General features: G+C 37.1%; 3 protein-coding genes and 2 pseudogenes across 3 annotated transcripts; 2 read left to right on the forward strand and 3 right to left on the reverse strand.

Moving 5' to 3' along the window:
• Nucleotides 1-1,084, reverse strand: part of LOC125031559 — a 2,610-nt pseudogene extending 1,526 nt beyond the window's left edge.
• Nucleotides 1,085-8,966: 7,882 nt separating this feature from the next.
• Nucleotides 8,967-10,216, reverse strand: LOC125031672 (crustacyanin-C1 subunit-like). Its single transcript, XM_047622558.1, has 4 exons — nucleotides 10,079-10,216; nucleotides 9,753-9,837; nucleotides 9,512-9,634; nucleotides 8,967-9,401 (listed from the first exon to the last, which is right to left on the reverse strand). Exons 1-4 carry the CDS (start codon nucleotides 10,214-10,216, stop codon nucleotides 9,172-9,174), a joined length of 576 nt encoding a protein of 191 aa, XP_047478514.1. The 3' UTR covers nucleotides 8,967-9,171.
• Nucleotides 10,217-10,499: 283 nt separating this feature from the next.
• Nucleotides 10,500-11,290, forward strand: LOC125031675 (crustacyanin-A2 subunit-like). Its single transcript, XM_047622560.1, has 3 exons — nucleotides 10,500-10,622; nucleotides 10,727-10,943; nucleotides 11,058-11,290. The coding sequence occupies exons 1-3, from the start codon at nucleotides 10,500-10,502 to the stop codon at nucleotides 11,288-11,290; spliced, it is 573 nt and encodes a 190-aa protein (XP_047478516.1).
• Nucleotides 11,291-13,778: 2,488 nt separating this feature from the next.
• LOC125031677 (crustacyanin-C1 subunit-like) lies at nucleotides 13,779-14,922 on the reverse strand. Its single transcript, XM_047622561.1, has 4 exons — nucleotides 14,785-14,922; nucleotides 14,447-14,531; nucleotides 14,206-14,328; nucleotides 13,779-14,095 (listed from the first exon to the last, which is right to left on the reverse strand). Exons 1-4 carry the CDS (start codon nucleotides 14,920-14,922, stop codon nucleotides 13,845-13,847), a joined length of 597 nt encoding a protein of 198 aa, XP_047478517.1. The 3' UTR covers nucleotides 13,779-13,844.
• A 296-nt stretch (nucleotides 14,923-15,218) lies between these two features.
• Nucleotides 15,219-20,837, forward strand: part of LOC125031676 — a 6,107-nt pseudogene continuing 488 nt past the window's right edge.

Here is a 20,837-nt window from a genome sequence, read left to right on the forward strand (position 1 = left end):
TAAGTGATCAAATAAATCTTCAGCAAGACTGGAAGAAGATCTTGAAGAAGTAAAAAAGGATTATGTGAGTGATTTTAGAATGACAAATGGGTGATGGTTAATATGTAAATGAGAGAGTTGAAAACGTCCATGAAACATATATATTGAGAAAAAAAATATATATGGAGAAAGGGTGGAATCAAATGTTTTGAAAGAAATGTTGGAAAACTTTCAGATTATTCTTTGTTTCAGTGAAATAAAAATGCTTTGAAAAAAAACAAAACGATTTCTGGAATGAAAGAGCACATGAAAGAAACAAACAAACATAAATAAATAAATACTAAGACCTGAAACAAGAAAATAAATCTTGGACAACATGGCTTTAGAAAAAGCAGATCTTTTCTATCTCAAGTAAGTATTACTGTTAAAAATGGAGTGACACAAGGCTCAGTTTTTGTTTAATAGAGGATAAAGATAAACTAAGAGAGGAAATATATGCGAATTGTGAATGGGCCAATGAAAACAATATGAATTTCATTCATAAGATGTAGTCCAAGACCAAAATCATCCATGTGTGTGTTTGCGTGGTTGAGTATACGCGTATACGCATGCGTAGTGTACATATATGTAATAAAAAAAATACAGTCAAGTATCAGGAAGTAGTGTAAGTAATCATATATCAAAGCTGTCAAAAATAATAATATGCAAAAGAGCTTATTCATTCACAGGAGGTGATACAATCCAGATAATAACTAGTAAGGCGCATTGTGACGTGTTCCCAGTTTTAAGGTCATTGTCATTGAATATGCAAGCTCACGAGAAAAACAAATAATGATTCTCTCTTTCAGTAACATGAATTCCGAAGAAACTTTCCCCCATCCTTAATTGATTTGCCTGTAGACGTCTACTACGAAAAAGGTAAAAAAAAAAAAAAAAAAAAAAAAAAAATCTGAAAATTCTTTCACATGCAAGAAAGAGGATTCTTTTGACAAACTATGGATACAATTGGATATTCGTGAAAGGATAGAAACTAAGTTACGTTGGTGTTAGAACAAATGTGTGACAATTCACTTTTGAAATAACTTACCGACGTAAGAACATCCATATTCTTGTCGTTTTTATCATCATTCATTATTATATAATTATTTTTGCTATTATTATCACTATTATTACTATTATTACCATCATGATCATTGTCACTATTATGGTTGTTGTTGCTATTCTTATTAATATCATCATTTGTATTAATATGCTTGCCATTATCATGACCATTACCATCAACATTACTACTGCTGCCACAGTCATTATCAATACCTAACTGGTCTGATAACCTTGAATGAAACACGGAATGTATGGGTTTAAGTGTATCCTTAAATGCATGATATTCCAACGTATATAATCCGGGTAATATTGCACATTTCAAACATTACGCAGCGCTAGTGATCACGTTTCATTCATTCGCTCGTAGGCCTCGTTTGGGATTTGCCGTTGGTATTTTATTTTTTTTTTTTCATTATGTAATTTCATTGTGTTCTTTAGATTAAATAGTATACCTCATTTTTTCTTGATACGAATGAATTTTCATAGCTGTTGTGCCTAGGAACATAGAGACATCGTATCACATAACCACCATGACCTGGCATAGGATATGGTGCTCCCTTGAATACTCGTGGGTTTCTTCATTCGAAGTATTAAGGCATTCGATTTGTGATGTTTCAAATATACACCTATAAAGGTATACATTCCGGCATTTATAAACGAATAACTATTGAGTGGAAGCTGAATGAACTGATAGTATATATTTGTTGATTACCTTTGCTTATAAATCGTAGTCTGAAAGAAGCGTCATCACATGCATTGCGTGACGCGTGCAGGTGTAACTTTGCTGAAGATTATCACGATAATTATGTAGGTGCAGATGCACCCAATCACACACACGCAAATATGCGCTAATATAAAAGCTCTATATATATACACAACACATATATAGACATATACATACATGCATACATACATTTTAAAGAAACGAAAAGAAGGAAAGTTGGGTAATATTCTGAAACGGATTCTAGTCCATGTGCACTACGTTTTCTCTCTCTCTCTCTCTTTCTCTAGCGGTGAGTTTGCACTTACACTAATTTTTAAATAAGTGTGTCGCTGGGAAAGGTCATGATACTCCTTACTGATTATTATCGTAGTTGTACTGATGTAGATGCCATTGATGATTATAACAGCAACAAAACCAGAGGTATATGTTTTAACATATAGATAAATTTATTGTTTGACTTATTAGATATAACCACTAGTTGAAGTTATAATATTTGTAGATGCTTCTTCTTACTACTTACATATACACATACTGTATGCACACACATATACACAAATAGGCATTCGCACATGTGTGTGTGCATATATATATATATACACACACACACAATATACATGAATTGGGACACAGAACAGAACTGTCGGTTACTATATACATGTATATTTCAGCATGCGGCACTTTTTAATAATTGCAGTTTTCCTTAGACTAGTTACTTTATATTTCTGTTATTTAATGATTATTAAAAATATATATACCCTACAAAATCATTTAACAAAACGTTTGGTATTGCTACTCTCCCATGGCATTACTCGGAGCAGTGATGTCAAATGTTCACTATACTCAATCGGTCACCCTGCTTTTTGCTATACTTTCATTCACTTCAGTAAGAGCCAAATTCTTTCAGATAACCTCATTTTCCTGTGGAGTTAGTATTCATAAGATATTTATGAGATATAGATACTGATATAGAATACATGTATACAAATAATTCATAACTGTTCAATTTGCCTCTTTCCTGCTTTTATTGCTCCCTACGTGATGTTGGACACTGAATAAGAGAACTTCTCATGCATCTGTAGTTGCGCCGGCCACAACTTCAGCTATTACCCCGACTTCGCCTTCATGTTCTCCCGCTCACATTTCTCGCTGACAGATATTACAGGCGTTGTGAAGCCGCCTTCATGAACATCGCCGTTAAACCCTCTCGCTTCACGCAGACAACCCAAGGTCCATCTTGCCCATACAGCAACCAAAGGTCTTGGTAAAATCACAGTAAATTGCTTTTATAGGGATGCATAACGTATATCATTAAATAAAGTAGGCTGTTAAACTTTTCTCCTTTGTGTTACGATCACTTTACATTCACATCCACACAGGTATATGTATATATGTATATACATACATGTATGTTTACATGCATATGAACATTTGTTCCTTTATAGTTTTATCTTTATGTTTACACACAAACTTATGAACTATGCACAGATATGTAAACAGATATGTGTGTGTGCATTTATGAACTGACTGACAAAATAAGACAAAATATTATCAATAATGTGTAAAGAATCTACACTGACAATAATCCAGTCCATATTCTGCAGTTACCAGGAGAGTGAAAAGTTCTAGTGACCGTATGAAAATGTGTTTGGATGTGTGTATGCATCTATCTAAATATATATCTCACTGTATGTTTATATATACACAAATATCTGCATCTATCTATCTATCTCTTTATATATTTACCGATATATATATATATGTATGTGTGTGTATATATATATATATATATATCTGTGTGTGTGCGTGTGTGTGTAAGTATATGTATGCATATATGAATTAGAAGGGCTTCTTGGTAGCTTCCTGACTAATTTACCACTCCTCTTCCAATTAGAATACACCTAAAGCAGTAGGTGGGCTGTATTTTGGATGTTTTTCCTCGTAAACTTGAATTGTGAAAGGCTAATGTTTTACAGAGGAGCAATACGGGATATTTTGCAATACTATATGTTATTGTTTATATAGGTGTCTGTGTTAACAGATAAACACATACACATATACACATTTATCTCTATCCATGTATGTATACATGTTCTCGACCTTTTTATGCCGTTGGCCATTCTATATATATATATATATATATATATATATATATACACACAATTTTCTACTACATAAATTCAGCAATCTACACAGACTTTATTTGCCTACCTGTAATACAATATTCCTTGAAGGCATGGTTTCATCGTATAACCTTAATCTATATACTGTCGAATTCATAGTGAACTGACTTGAGATATGTTTCCTCAAGGTTTCGGACTCACATAATGCGAACCACAGAACTATGCCTTACCTACTTACCTGGCACTCTCCTTACATATTTGCCTGGCACTCACCTTACTTACCTGGCACTCACTTTACTTACCTGGCACTCACCTTACTTACCTGGCACTCACATTACTTACCTGGCACTCACCTTACTTACCTGACACTCACCTTACTTACCTGGCACTCACCTTACTTACCGAGCACTCACCTGACTTATAGGCACTCACCTTAGTTACCTGCCACTTACCTTACTTACCTTGCACTCACCTTACTTACCTGGCACTCACCTTACTGGCCTGGCACTCACCTTACTTACCTGGCACTCAACTTACCGAGCACTCACCTGACTTACCTGGCACTCATCTTACTTACCTGGCACTCACCTTAGATACCTGGCACTCACCTTAGTTACCTGGCACTCACCTTAGTTACCTGGCACTCACCTGACTTACCTGGCACTCACCTTACTTACCTGACACTCACCTTACTTGCCTGGCACTCACCTTACCGAGCACTCACCTTAGTTACCTGGCACTCACCTTACTTTCCTGGCACTCACTTACCGAGCACTCATCTTACTTACCTGGCACTTACCTTACTTACCTGGCATTCACCTTACTTACCTGACACTTACCTTACCTGGCACTCACCTTAGTAACCTGGCACTCACCTTACTTACCTGGCACTCACCTTAATTACCTGGCACTCACCTTACTTACTTGGCACTCACCTTACTTACCTGACACTCACCTTACTTACCTGGCACTCACTTATCTTACCGAGCACTCACCTGACTTACCTGGTAACTACCTGACACTCACCTTACTTACCTGGCACTCACCTTACTTACCTGGCACTCACTTTACTGGCCTGGCACTCACCTTACTTACCTGACACTCACCTTACTTACCTGGCACTCACCTTACTTACCGAGCACTCACCTGACTTATAGGCACTCACCTTAGTTACCTGCCACTTACCTTACTTACCTTGCACTCACCTTACTTACCTGGCACTCACCTTACTGGCCTGGCACTCACCTTACTTACCTGGCACTCAACTTACCGAGCACTCACCTGACTTACCTGGCACTCATCTTACTTACCTGGCACTCACCTTAGATACCTGGCACTCACCTTTGTTACCTGGCACTCACCTTAGTTACCTGGCACTCACCTGACTTACCTGGCACTCACCTTACTTACCTGACACTCACCTTACTTGCCTGGCACTCACCTTACCGAGCACTCACCTGACTTATAGGCACTCACCTTAGTTACCTGGCACTCACCTTACTTTCCTGGCACTCACTTACCGAGCACTCATCTTACTTACCTGGCACTTACCTTACTTACCTGACACTTACCTTACCTGGCACTCACCTTAGTAACCTGGCACTCACCTTACTTACCTGGCACTCACCTTAATTACCTGGCACTCACCTTACTTACTTGGCACTCACCTTACTTACCTGACACTCACCTTACTTACCTGGCACTCACTTGACTTACCGAGCACTCACCTGACTTACCTGGTAACTACCTGACACTCACCTTACTTACCTGGCACTCACCTTACTTACCTGGCACTCACTTTACTGGCCTGGCACTCACCTTACTTACCTGACACTCACCTTACTTACCTGGCACTCACCTTACTTACCGAGCACTCACTTGACTTACCTGGCACTCACCTTACTTGCCTGGTACTCACCTTACCGCATACTCATTCGACTTGCCTGGTACTTACCTAACTTACCTGGTACTCAACGTCCTAACTGACTCTGTTGGCTCATCTGGTACTTACCTAACTTACCTGGTACTCAACGTCCTAACTGACTCTGTTGGCCTATCTGGTACTTACTTACTTGAACTACTTGGTACTCATCTTATTTACATGGCCCTCATTTGACTTAACTGAACTCATCTTACTTATCTGGCACTCGCTTGATTTGTCTGGTACTTATCTTACTTACTTGGCACTCGATTGACTTATCTGATGCTCACCTTCATAAGTGGCACTCGGTTGACTTATCTAGTACTCATCTTACTTTCCTGACTTAACTTACCTGGTACTCACCTTACACATCTGGCACTCACTCTCCATACCTACTCGCCTTATCTGACAAACGCATTTTCTAACTTAACTAGCTTACTCTACTTACCCGGCACTCGTTTAATTTACTTAACTGGCGCCCACTTGTTTACCTAACACTCACGTTACCTACTTTAATTACCTGGTGTTCATGCACTGTCATATCGACCACACACGGGGAGTCAAGGGCAGCGAACCTGTAGCCTTTTGGGCCGGAGCTGCTGCGATGAAAAAAAAACATAAGTTAAACTGCCGCGTGAAAGAGGAAGAAGGTATGATGGAAAAGGGTTGAGGATGATAAAGAGGTTTAATTATACTGTTCACCCTCTCTTATATATCACTCACAGGGTAGCATACACAAGAACACACACTCGTGTGCTGTGTGGTGCAGCGGTAGCGTTCTCGTCTAGCAATCTTGCTGACCTGCGTTCGAATCCCTCGCCGCCAGTGGATGGTAACCCCGGCCATTCCTTGCACACAGGGGATAGTTTAGAAGCAAAATGAAACAGACACTATGTCACACCAAGAATATCCATTGTTACAAATGGAATAAAAACTAAACTTTTAAAAAACTTTTAACTTTAAACTCTTGCACGCACACGCACTGCTGTGTGCGTGCGTATCTCTACGAGTATATCTAACGCTTTAGAAACCTTACAGCATATTGGGAAGAAGAAAAGATGTCGTATGCAGCTCATTTTTAGATTTATTAAGCAATTCTGAATTAATAGAAAATAAAGGAATAAGACATGCTCAACGACATGAAAAATTAAGACTGCCGAGACAGCTAACATTTATCTAACTTTTATTACCTGTTATGCTTTAAATGTTGAAATTTTGACTGTTGGCACACACACACACACACACACACACACACACACACACACACACACATATATATATATACATATACATATATGTATGTATATGTATACCTATATCTATATGTGTGTGTCTGGACATATGTGCACACACACGTGTGTATATATATTCATATATATATATGTATGTATGTATATTCATGGACGTATGTTTGTATGTATATATCATTTATATATATATATATATATATATATATATATATGCATATATATACATAAACATACACACACACATATATATATATATATACACATACATATATATACACACACACATGCATATATGTATATATATTTGTTTTGTTTGCAGACCAGGTTTCTTAAGAAACACTTATCTGTGCTATCGCCTGTTCGCTCAAGTAGAAGGCGATGTGTATGAATAGGGGACAGAAAGGAAACAACCCGTGACAAAAAAAAAAAAAAAAGTTTCTGACACGTGCCAGCCGGTATAGATTTATTTTTCATTCTGAGTTCGTAAGCTCCTTCCCTTTACGACTCCTTGGAAGCGGCCTAAAGCACTGACGCGACTCTTTCAAATATTGTTTATTGAATTGAAAGTCGACAAAATAATAGTCTGGTTTACTATTATACTGTCTTGCGTATGAGAGTTTAAACATAAATATCAATTAACTAATATATCATTATTTTTACACATATTGGTAATCTAAGCCTATCTTTCCATAAGCATAAATTTGTAATCCAATGATAAAACTCCAATTTCATACCCTAGAAAGGAGTGAGAAAAAGGAAGAAAGAAGTAGTACTTCTTTTTAGCAAACTGTAACGGTAATCATTGCATAATCTGCATACATACATGAGGCCTTTTTGTAATATCTCCGAAACCCCTAGCACTTTGATGCATCCTCAAACATGTTTACCTTTTATGCGAACATTGTTGGAACCTGTTGAAACACCCTTTTTTGGTTTATATCATTTTGTATGCCTCTATCTTGATACAATGTAATACACTCCGGCTAGCCAATGAAAGCCCGATGTTTTTCGGATATCTTTCACGTAGTTTCAGATGAGGATTTATAATTCATTAATTACGAATCGCATCGTATATTTATTGATACTAAATTCTGTTACACAAGTACATAAAATATTTCCGTACCGTTTTAGCAATACATCAAATACATGTTCACTCGTGACTGTCACTAGAACGACATGAGAAGAATTTTCAATGTGCCCGAGTAATATGACGTAGCTCGTAATTACTGAAAACATAATATTCTTCAGCGGGATGAGTGTCTTCAAAATTATTCTGTATCTATATGAATTACCGTTACTGGCGATAATTATCAAATAAAAGGCTGTGTACCTTGATCTGGATACGATAAGATGCAAAACTTCAAGCAACATACTTCCCCTTTCCATAAGCAGAAAAATAGATGTAATTAGAAAAAGAAAACTGTTTTGTCTGAATCTGAGAAATACATTTGAAAGTTTCCGCAGCTTTGCAAAGTGAAGGGTGGTGCGAATAAACAATTTCAATTTTATTTGAGGCTTTCACAATGTTTTGCTTGTTCACTGTTCTGACACTTCTAACTCATACTTTTTGAATTTAGGTTTCTTAGTGGATCTGTATATGTTCCTGCTACACATGTGTATCTGTGTTTTAAGAGAAGTGCTTGATTGCTTGGTATGTGTGTAGACAGGCAAATGTTCAAGACAGTAAATAATGATAGGGAATTGAATCTCCTCCCGAAAGTATGGTATCTTGGAAGAGGAGGGACCCAATATCTTAAATGTGTTTGTGTATGAACGATACAGTACAAGTGCATAGCCACATGGGTATATGCTTCTTTTATATATAATATATGGATACGCATATATAATCTAGGTTTAACGAAAAGAAAGTGTCTGTCTGATGTTTATTAGCGAGGATAACATGATTACTGTTTGGTGCGATGTTTTGTATCTGGATATTCCAATCCAAAATGCGCGGGTGTTTTTGCATTGTTCCTTGATTTAAACAATGTACTTCATCAGCTTTGCAGAATTTGACTCAGTCTTTACTCCATGGCAATCATCCATATACAGCATATGTACGTTATTGATTTTTTTTTACCAGGAGCATGATCCACCCTGAGTTGTCTTTGTAAAGCGAGAGGGGTCAACACCGATGTTCATGAAGGCGGCTTCACAACGCCTGTAATATCTATCAGCGAGACTTGGTGAGCGGGAGAAGATGAAGGCGAAGTCGGTGTAATAACCGAAGTTGTGGCCGGCACAGCTATAGATGCACGAGAAGTTCTCGTAGTCAGTGTCCAGAATCACGTAGGGAGCCATCCAAGCTGGAACAGGGAAGATGTACCGTTAATCATACATATTTTCTTGTATGGATAACTTATGCATATTTATTTCTTGAATATTTACATACAAAAACAATATTGTGAATACATACATGCTTCGTAGTCCACGGAGAGGTGAGGTTCTCCAAAAGGATTCGGCAGAACCTGACCATTACGTGTAATTGCGTTTCCATTAGCATCCGTACCAGTAGATCTGACGTTGAACTTGCTTCCATCTGTGGATAGATTTTTACTGATATATTACGTTCATGCGCGATGACATTTTCTAAGAGAAGTTTGCAACCGATAAGAAAAATCTTAAACGAAAATAAATGAAATAAAATAAAAACTTACCATAGGTATATTCGTTCCGGACACACTTCTTGATCAGCTGGTATGGGTTGTTCGTGAGTGCAATTTCGTACCATGTGCCAGTATACTGTAATTTAAGTAATTTGGACTATAGGAATCGTTGCATCTTGAATGTAAAAATACATTTATATATTTGTATTTGTGTATATTATGTATAGAAATATGCAGATATATAATAAATGAATTTGGAATTATATGTACATATAAACACAGACATATACATACATAAATATATATTTATATATATGTATGTGTTTATGTATAAGCACAAACTGCCTTACATCATTTGTACGTGTAAATTAACTTGCCTTTTGATGGTTAGGCCTCTGTTGTTCGTAGAGAACTCTCTCGTCTACCGAAGGACATTTTCCCGGCACGACAAAGTCAGGGATCTTGTCGGCAGCGACCACTGCAACGAGAGCGAGACACAGCAGCGAAGTCTTCATGATGATCCCCGGGGTCTGAGTGCCGTGAGTTTCTGAAACGTCTTTATATATAGGGTTATCCCGTATGTGAAAGTCACGTTCCAAAATGTTATTCATGTCGATCATACAGAAAGTAAGATTAGTTGTAAGCCCCTATATTTTAAACACCGCTGTATTTAGAAAACAAAACAAAACAAAATAAAACGATATTCTTGAAATTCGATACTCCCCCCCTTTACTGCTACACGTGTGACATAGTATATAAGGAGCAGGACTCACCATAAAGAGTCACACACAAGGCACCATGTTGAAGGTACTCGTAGCTGCTGCCCTCGTGGCTCTTGTCGCAGCCGACGGCATCCCAGATTTCGTAGCTCCTGGAAACTGTGCCAAAGTGGCAAATCAAGACAACTTCGACCTACGAAGAGTAAGTTGCTTTACAATGTATTGCTTCTTGAAGGTACCTTTACTTGCAAATTGATCACTTCACGATTGTGGCAAGTGTCTCAGTAACATTTTGTTCCTCCTCAGTATGCTGGTCGCTGGTATCAGGTCCAGATCATCGACAACCCCTACCAGCCATACACTCGCTGCATCCACTCCAACTACGACTACTCTGACTCTGACTACGGCTTTAAGGTAACCACAGCTGGATTCAGCCCCAACAACGAGTACCTGAGACTGCAGGGCAAGATCTACCCCACAAAGGACTTCCCAGCTGCCCACATGCTCATTGATTTCCCTTCTGGTACGTGAAAAAAAAAAAAAAAATCCTGTGTACTTTAATGCTGTACCTTCTTGGCTATAGCAAAATCTAGAAGTAGATACTGACCAACTATATGTTTTCCATTTTCCCCAACAGCTTTCGCTGCTCCCTATGAAGTGATCGAGACTGACTATGAGACCTACTCGTGCGTGTATTCCTGCATTGACACAGACAAGTACAAGTCCGAGTTCGGCTTCGTGTTCTCCCGTACTCCACAGAACTCCGGTCCAGCGATTGACAGATGCGCCTCCATATTCCGCAGGAACGGCGTCGACTTTTCTTCTTTCAATGTAGTTCCTCATACAGCCGAATGTGTTTACAGGGCATAGACATATACTAAAGATATGCAGAATAATAATACACAGATATGACTTAGAGTATTTATTTACCCGAAAAGGAAAAACAAATAATTTATATATATATATATATATATATATATATATATATATATATATATATATATATATGCAAACACAGTATATATTGGATGTTATAAAAACTGAAACTATATATATATATATATATATATATAATAGACATAGAGGAATATAAATACATGAAGATACATCCACAATTATACATGTATACATAAACACACGCATAAAGAGACATACACACAAAGATACAAATAAATGTATGAATATATGTATATATATAACATGTATATTTATAAATCATATATTTATATACATGTATATATATAGATTTGATATATATACATACGTACAAACACTCACTTATGTGTGTGTTGTAACTAAGCTACTGCGGGACACTGGATATGTCTTGGTGAGTATTCAGGTGTGTTGCAATCATCAGGCCATTCTAGATCATGCTAATAGTACTTCTTAGTAGTTTCATGAGTAAATGAATCCCCCCTCCCACCGAAATTTATCTCAGCGAGCAGGCATTTTAGTTAATTTTCCTCCTGAATATGAAGAGGCTTATACACGAATGCAAGTTATACATTCTGTTTTTCGAAAATTCTGTTTCTTTGGCGTTGAACGTACAGCCAGCAGGCTAATAGTATAAATTCTCAATTACACACAAATGATTGTCTCATCTACGCACCCAAACAAAATCTAAAAAAACTATCTGTGCAACCCGGTCACCCCCTCCCCCCCCCCCCCAAAAAAAAAAAATGTGTATATATAGAAGGAACTGATCAATATTATACAAGGAAACAATTAAAAGAATATGCAATGATAAAGATATTACAGCGACACACAAGTACGAAATATCGAGGATTTTCTTTTCTTGTAAAAATATAACTCTCGTCGCTTTAAAGATACAGTTTATTATCCCTCTCACATGCTCACTGATTCCCCTTCTGGTGCGTGTAAAATACTATCTAATGTGTACACTAACATTTTTTCGCCCCTGTGTAAATTAAAACTGTACTTTCTTAAATATCATAGGAGTTGGAAACAGATACTGACCATCTATATATTTTCCCTTTTCCCGCCACAGAATTCCGGTCCAGCGATTGACAGTTACGCCTCCGTATTCCGCAGGAAAGGCGTCTTCAGTGTAGTTCCTCAGACAGCCGAATGTATTTACAGGGCATTAACTTATATACCTAATCTCCACAATAATAAAGTAAAGCTGCGACTTAGAGTATCAATTTCCCCCCAGTAGGAAACAAACTTATCCATACCATGTATACACTATGAAAAGCGCCTGTTTTCTGGTTACACCAAGACCTTAGGTATCCTTTTCTTAAGCACAGTTTCCGAATGACATATCTAATTAAGTTTTGACCATGAGAAAAAAAGAATGATGCTTAATCTATACACGTAAATGCATGTATGGATATATATATATATATATATGTGTGTGTGTGTGTGTGTGTGTGTGTGTGTGTGTGTGTGTGAATATACATGTATAAGTACATACAGGTGTGTGTTTGTGCTGCTATAAGTGGACACAGCAAACTACGGGCTGTGTTCGATCACCATTCTGACACTCAGCCTATACAGCTTAAGTATTAAAATTTCTTAGTTGACTTTCATTAACAGCCAAAGGAAATGTTCTTGCTATACTTATCTGTCATTTAGGAGAACTGTTGATAATTGGCTGAAGTGGTCTTAGTTTTTTTTATAGGCCTACTTATTACAGGATATATTTTGGCTTTATCATTATCATTATAATTATCATTATTACTATTAATATATATTAACTTTCATATTACTTATCGCTCTCAAATGTCGCTGCATTTATTTAATTTTGTTAAGTTGTTAAGTTGTTCATATATACATAAATAAGTAGACGGAGTGGCAAATTGGCAGACAGATAAAGCAAATATCTCGCACACGTTTCTTCATGGATACGCAAAAAAATGAAAACCGATGCACAAATCTAAATGTTTCTTTACGAAAGTGGTTAGCCTTTCCGAGATTTCTGAAGTATTATTCTACTGTCTCTTCCTTTCTCGCCTTTTTTTTTTTCCCCTTTTAATCTGTGCACACACAGACACATATGAAAATAATATAAACGGCTGTGCAGGTAGACAGGTTACTGCAATTCACGTGATAATCACTACCGAATAACGTATACTTTTAGAGCCGCGGGGCTTTAAAACATTGCGTAGAAAGTTAATGATCAGTGCCAGATTAAAATAGCATAGTTGTAGTTTCATTAAAATTATTCCATGCCCCTTACCAACATGCTCTAGCATGACATGATCTGTTATCTATCTTACTTATTGTTTTTATTTTTCCGACAGGCAACCTTCGAACTGGTTTACACAAATCCATGTTTAATCAGGGCTGACAATGTCCTTTATCACTATTGAGATATTTGACTTGAGTAAAGACAGAATACGAGTGATACATTTTTTATTTCATCACAGACTCCTCATACAGGATATGTACCTTACTAATTTTTCTACCAAGACCTATAGTTAGTGTCGTAAGAGCAGGATGCACCTTGAGCTGTCTTTGTGAAGCGAGAGGGGTCAACACCGATGTTCATGAAGGCGGCTTCACAACGCCTGTAATATCTATCAGCGAGACTTGGTGAGCGGGAAAAGATGAAGGCGAAGTCGGTGTAATAACCGAAGTTGTGGCCGGCGCAGCTATAGATGCACGAGAAGTTCTCGTAGTCAGTGTCCAGAATCACGTAGGGAGCCATCCAAGCTGGAAGAGGGAAGATGTACCGTTAATCATATATATTTCCTTGTATGGATAACTTATGCATATTTATTTCTTGAATACTTACATACAAAAACATTATTGTGAATACATACATGCTTCGTAGTCCACGGAGAGGTGAGGTTCTCCAAAAGGATTCGGCAGAACCTGACCATTACGTGTAATTGCGTTTCCATTAGCATCCGTACCAGTAGATCTGACGTTGAACTTGCTTCCATCTGTGGATAGATTTTTACCTATATATTATGTTCATGCGCGATGACATTTTCTAAGAGAAGTCTGCATCCGATAAGAAAAATCTTAAACGAAAATAAATGAAATAAAATAAAAACTTACCATAGGTATATTCGTTCCGGACACACTTCTTGATCAGTTGGTATGGGTTGTTTGTGAGTGCAATTTCGTACCATGTGCCAGTATACTGTAATTTAAGTAATTTGGACTATAGGAATCGTTGTATCTTGAATGTAAAAATACATTTATATATTTGTATTTGTGTATATTATGTATAGAAATATACGGAAATATAATATATGTATGTGGAATTATATGTACATATAAACACAGACTTATACATACATAAATATATATTCATATATATATATATATATATATATATGTTTATGTATAAGCACAAACTGCCTTACATCATTTGTACGTGTAGATTAACTTGCCTTTTGATGGTTAGGCCTCTGTTGTTCGTAGAGAACTCTCTCGTCTACCGAAGGACATTTTCCCGGCACGACAAAGTCAGGGATCTTGTCGGCAGCGACCACTGCAACGAGAGCGAGACACAGCAGCGAAGTCTTCATGATGATCCCCGGGGTCTGAGTGCCGTAAGTTTCTGAAACGTCTTTATATATAGGGTTATCCCGTATGTGAAAGTCACGTTCCAAAATGTTATTCATGTCGATCATATAGAAAGTAAGATTAGTTGTAAGCTCCTATATCTTAAACACCGCTGTATATTAAAAAACAAAAAACAATTTAAAAAAAAAAAAAAACGATGATATTCGTGAAATTCGATACTTCGCCTCTTCCCCTGCTACACGTGTGACATAATATATAAGGAGCAGGACTCACCATAAAGAGTCACACACAAGGTACCATGTTGAAGGTACTCGTAGCTGCTGCCCTCGTGGCTCTTGTCGCAGCCGACGGCATCCCAGATTTCGTAGCTCCTGGAAACTGTGCCAAAGTGGCAAATCAAGACAACTTCGACCTACGAAGAGTAAGTTGCTTTACAATGTAATGCTTCTTAAAGGTACCTTTACTTGCAAATTGATCACTTCACGATTATGGCAAGTGTCTCAGTAACATTTTATTCCCCTTAGTATGCTGGTCGCTGGTATCAGGTCCAGATCATCGACAACGCCTACCAGCCATACACTCGCTGCATCCACTCCAACTACGACTACTCTGACTCTGACTACGGCTTTAAGGTAACCACAGCTGGATTCAGCCCTAACAACGAGTACCTGAGACTGCAGGGCAAGATCTACCCCACAAAGGACTTCCCAGCTGCCCACATGCTCATTGATTTCCCTTCTGGTACGTGGAAAAAAAGCTGTACCTTCTTGAATCTAGTAGAATCTACAAATCGATATTAACTATACATTTTCCCTTTTCCCCGATTAGCTTTCGCCGCTCCCTATGAAGTGATCGAGACTGACTACGAGAACTATTCCTGCGTGTATTCCTGCATTGACACAGACAAGTACAAGTCGGAGTTCGGCTTCGTGTTCTCCCGTACTCCACAGAATTCTGGTCTAGCGATTGACAGGTGTGCCTCTGTATTCCGCAGGAACGGCGTCGACTTCTCATCTTTCAATGTAGTTCCTCATACAGCCGAATGTGTTTACAGGGCATAGACATATACCAAAGATTTGCCCAAGAATAAGAGACAAATGTGACTTAGAGTTTGTTTGTTTTTCCTCCAAAAGGATAGGAACTTTGCCATACCATATACTATATATGCACATTAAAAGAATCGCGTGGGATCGTACTGACATTGAAATATATAATATATACATATGGCCTTATATGTGTGTGTATACATATGCATTTATATGTATATATAAAATATAGATAAATATATACATATGGCTATACATCTCCAATTAGACTTATATACACACAGATACACACATACACATAGACACAAGCTAAACATATAAACCTATCTGTGTATATATACATTTATATAATAGATATATTGATATATGATTCTATATATAGAAATCTATATACTAACTATATACACGCACACATATATGTATGTTGTTCATATGCGCTGAGTGACACTGGACTTCCCTTGGTGAGCAGCCATTCTAGAAAGGTTCATTTATGCTAATAGGTCTTATTAGTAGCTTCTTGACTTCATTAACCCGGCCCAACCGAGAAGTTTCGGATGTTCTTTTAGGAATATAATGTGCATCGGGAATGGCTTTTAGATGAATGAATGTAAGATAGTATGGTGTCCGAAGATCTGCTCATTTACAGAACTTTTAAAGAGATCCTCTGCAACGCCAGTCAAACCACCACTAAAGATATAACAATAACAAAATAAATAAATAAGTAAATAAACATATTCATAGAGATATATATGTGTGAGTGTGTCACGAACTGTTCAATACTGCACAAACAATTAAATTAATAATTATTAATGGATACTTACAGACACAATAAACATTATATCTCAAGGATAAACTTTAATCCTACAAATACTATTTTCGTTGTCTTATATCATATTCTCAATATATATTACGTGAAGCAATTAGTCATAATTTCTTCAAAACGCTAACAGTTTGTCTTCATAGGTTTCCCAGGTGTGAGATAACTATATAGAAGCTGGAAGTGGATCTCTAGCAGAGAGAGAAAGAGAGAGAGAAAAAAAAAAAAAAACAAAAAAAAAAAAAAAAAGGGGGAACCCCCCCCAATTAAAAAAACGGGCCAAAAAGGCCAAAAACCCCTTTAAAGGTTGAGGGTCTTTTTTACCCCCTGCGTAAAAGTGAAATCAAATAAACAACTTCGATACAAGGAATTTTTAAGGGAAATTTTAATTGGGTTTTTATTGAAAAGGACCTTTGTTATAAGTTCTGGGCTTTTTCCCCTTTTTGGGGTGGGATACCAGCAAAAAGTACCGTACCCCGTCCCAAACCCAACACAATCACCCCCATTTGGTCCAAGGGATTCCCCCTAAAAATTAAAACCAGGGAAGTTTTTTAACAAAGGGAAATTTCCCAGCCCCACCTTTAACCCTTTTAGTTTATTTTAATTTAAAACCCCAAACAAAACAAACACCCTTTTTTTATTTTCCCCCCCTATAAATAATATAAAAATAGGTGATTTTTTACCAGAAAAAAAGTGGAGGGTTGTGTTTTAAAATTTGGCAAATTGCACCTTTACCCCAAATGAATTTTAAGGCCTTCAGGTTTTTAAGGGAAACTTCCAAATTTTTTAAAATTGAAAAGAGGCAATCTTTTCCCAAAGGTTCCACATCTTTAATTTATAAAAAAAAAAAAAGTTATTGTGAAAAAATATTGGTCCCCTGTGTTAAATTTTTTAAAAGGGGCGGAAAAAAGGGGTCAACACCAATTTTAAGGAAGGCGGGGCTTTTCCACCAATAACGGCCCGGGAAATTAAGGGGAAAAAGCCCTTGCCCGAAGGAAGGAAATTTTTAACCAAAATTAAAATTTTTTCCCCAAATTTTTGTTATGGAAATTTAAAACTTTTACCCCTTTTCGGGCCCTTTACGGTAACTGAAATAAAAATGTGAATACTTACAATCCTTCCCGGTTTAATCCACAGCTGGTTTCCCCTCCAAATATAAACTTTAAAAAAGGAAGCTGACTCTTTACCCTTTGGAAGGGGGTTTTTTTGGTTCCATTTAACTTTTTTTTAAACCCAGAAAAAAACCTTAAAAAAACGTTGAACTTGGGCCCAAATTCGGGGAAAAATTATTAATTTTTCCTTTGCATAAAATTTTGATTTTTTACCCAGTAAAATTTTTCAATATTATTTTACGGGGTTTCTATGCATTTGAAAATCCCAAAAAACAAAAAAAAAAAAAAAATTAAAGGAATATTCGTTGGGCACATTTTAAATAAAGGTTGGTAATTTTTTTGTGAAACAATCTCGTCCCAAATGAACCACGACTTTATTTCAAAAAGGAGAAATATAGAAACCCAATACACATTCAATGGTACTTATGAATATTATATATATACGTAAAGAATACATATACATGCTTGTATCATATTGAATGTATGTATGCGTGTATATGTACTGTTGTGCGTGCACATATTCATGAAATATACTCATACATTTACACATACACACATATATTATATATGTGCGTGCGTGTGTATGTGTACATATCTATATATACATATATGAATATATACGTGTTGCATATATACTGCTGTGAGTTCATAGTTCACGTAAGCAGCCAAGCGTGTTGCTGTTACCACGCTATCCTAAGTCGAATAATGCTGAAATAGCATATTTGTAGTTTCATGATTAAAATTATCCCATATCATCCACCAAGATGTGCACGTCATATACCAAGATACCCTAGAGCAAGCAAGCAATCGGCAATTCGGTTGTTTTTCCTACTGCATATAAACTGGGAAAGAGCTTTTATCTGTTATTGTGTGTTCTTTTTCCCTCAGACAACTGATTTAAGCAAACCTAGATTGAATCAGGGTTGACAGTGTCCTTCGTCAGTATTGGAGAATTTAACATGATTAAAGAAAGAATATAAGTAGCACAATCTTTACTTCATGACAAATATCCATATAAAGGATCGGTACCTTGGTGATTTTCTACCAAGACCTATAGTTAGAGTTGTAGGAGCAGGATCCACCCTGAGCTGTCTTTGTGAAGCGAGAGGGGTCAACACCGATGTTCATGAACGCGGCTTCACAACGCCTATAATATCTATCAGCGAGACTTGGTGAGCGGGAGAAGATGAAGGCGAAGTCGGTGTAATAGCCGAAGTTGTGGCCGGCGCAGCTATAGATGCACGAGAAGTTCTCGTAGTCAGTGTCCAGAATCACGTAGGGAGCCATCCAGGCTGGAGACAGGGAAAATGTACTGTTAATCATAGATATTTCCTTGTACAAATAACATATACATTTTTATTTATATCTACTCACGTTAAAAAAATACAACATTATTATGAATACTTACAAGCTTCGTAGTCCACGGAAAGATGAGGTTCTCCGAAAGGATTCGGCAGAACCTGACCATTACGTGTAATTGCGTTTCCATTAGCATCAGTACCAGTGGTCCTGACGTTAAACTTACTTCCATCTGTGGATATATATTTACTTATATATTATGTTTATTCGGAGAAGTCTATGACAGGTAAGAAAATCTCAAACAAACGAAAACAAATTAAAACAAACAACTTACCATAGGTATATTCGTTGCGGACACACTTCTTGATCAGTTGGTAATTGTTTGTGAAAGCAATCTCGTACCATGTACCAGCGTACTGTTATTTCAGAAATGAGAAATATAGAAACCTGCAATACACATTCATATGTGTACATATGAATATTATATATATACGTATAGAATACATATACATGCTTGTATCATATTGAATGTATGTATGCGTGTATATGTACTGTTGTGCGTGCACATATTCATGAAATATACTCATACATTTACACATACACACATATATTATATATGTGCGTGCGTGTGTATGTGTACATATCTATATATACATATATGAATATATACGTGTTGCATATATACTGCTGTGAGTTCATAGTTCACGTAAGCAGCCAAGCGTGTTGCTGTTACCACGCTATCCTAAGTCGAATAATGCTGAAATAGCATATTTGTAGTTTCATGATTAAAATTATCCCATATCATCCACCAAGATGTGCACGTCATATACCAAGATACCCTAGAGCAAGCAAGCAATCGGCAATTCGGTTGTTTTTCCTACTGCATATAAACTGGGAAAGAGCTTTTATCTGTTATTGTGTGTTCTTTTTCCCTCAGACAACTGATTTAAGCAAACCTAGATTGAATCAGGGTTGACAGTGTCCTTCGTCAGTATTGGAGAATTTAACATGATTAAGAAAGAATATGAGTAGTACAATCTTTATTTCGTGACAAGTATCCATATAAAGGAACTATACCTTGATGATTTTCTACCAAGACCTAAAGTTAGTGTTGTATGAGCAGGATCCACCCTGAGCTGTCTTTGTGAAGCGAGAGGGGTCAACACCGATGTTCATGAAGGCGGCTTCACAACGCCTGTAATATCTATCAGCGAGACTTGGTGAGCGGGAGAAGATGAAGGCGAAGTCGGTGTAATAACCGAAGTTGTGGCCGGCGCAGCTATAGATGCACGAGAAGTTCTCGTAGTCGGTGTCCAGAATCACGTAGGGAGCCATCCAGGCTGGAAGCAGGGAAAATATACCGTTAATCATATCACATATTTCCTTGTATGAATAACTTATTTCATGTCTACTTATGTACAGAACATTATTGTGAAATACTTACATGTCTCGTAGTCCACGGAAAGATGAGGTTCTCCGAAAGGATTCGGCAGAACCTGACCATTACGTGTAATTGCGTTTCCGTTAGCATCAGTACCAGTGCTTCTGACGCTGAATTTGCTTCCATCTGTGGACATAATTTTACTTATATATTATGCTTATACGCGATGAAATCATCTAAGAGAAGTCAGTAACAGGTAAGA

This window comes from Penaeus chinensis, chromosome 13 (genome assembly GCF_019202785.1).
Source record: "Penaeus chinensis breed Huanghai No. 1 chromosome 13, ASM1920278v2, whole genome shotgun sequence".
Taxonomy (NCBI): domain Eukaryota; kingdom Metazoa; phylum Arthropoda; class Malacostraca; order Decapoda; family Penaeidae; genus Penaeus; species Penaeus chinensis.

Bases quoted from the DNA above. Each gene is read 5' to 3' on its own strand.
- LOC125031672 (XM_047622558.1), bottom strand. From the start codon at position 10,216: ATGAAGACTTCGCTGCTGTGTCTCGCTCTCGTTGCAGTGGTCGCTGCC. The intron at 9,838-10,078 runs GCAAGTTAATTT...CTTAAATTACAG, and splicing joins AGAGGCCTAACCATCAAAAG to TATACTGGCACATGGTACGA. The intron at 9,402-9,511 runs GTATGTATTCAC...TCCCTGTTCCAG, and splicing joins CTCCGTGGACTACGAAGCAT to CTTGGATGGCTCCCTACGTG.
- LOC125031675 (XM_047622560.1), top strand. From the start codon at position 10,500: ATGTTGAAGGTACTCGTAGCTGCTGCCCTCGTGGCTCTTGTCGCAGCC. The intron at 10,623-10,726 runs GTAAGTTGCTTT...GTTCCTCCTCAG, and splicing joins ACAACTTCGACCTACGAAGA to TATGCTGGTCGCTGGTATCA. The intron at 10,944-11,057 runs GTACGTGAAAAA...TTTCCCCAACAG, and splicing joins GCTCATTGATTTCCCTTCTG to CTTTCGCTGCTCCCTATGAA.
- LOC125031677 (XM_047622561.1), bottom strand. From the start codon at position 14,922: ATGAAGACTTCGCTGCTGTGTCTCGCTCTCGTTGCAGTGGTCGCTGCC. The intron at 14,532-14,784 runs GCAAGTTAATCT...CTTAAATTACAG, and splicing joins AGAGGCCTAACCATCAAAAG to TATACTGGCACATGGTACGA. The intron at 14,096-14,205 runs GTATGTATTCAC...TCCCTCTTCCAG, and splicing joins CTCCGTGGACTACGAAGCAT to CTTGGATGGCTCCCTACGTG.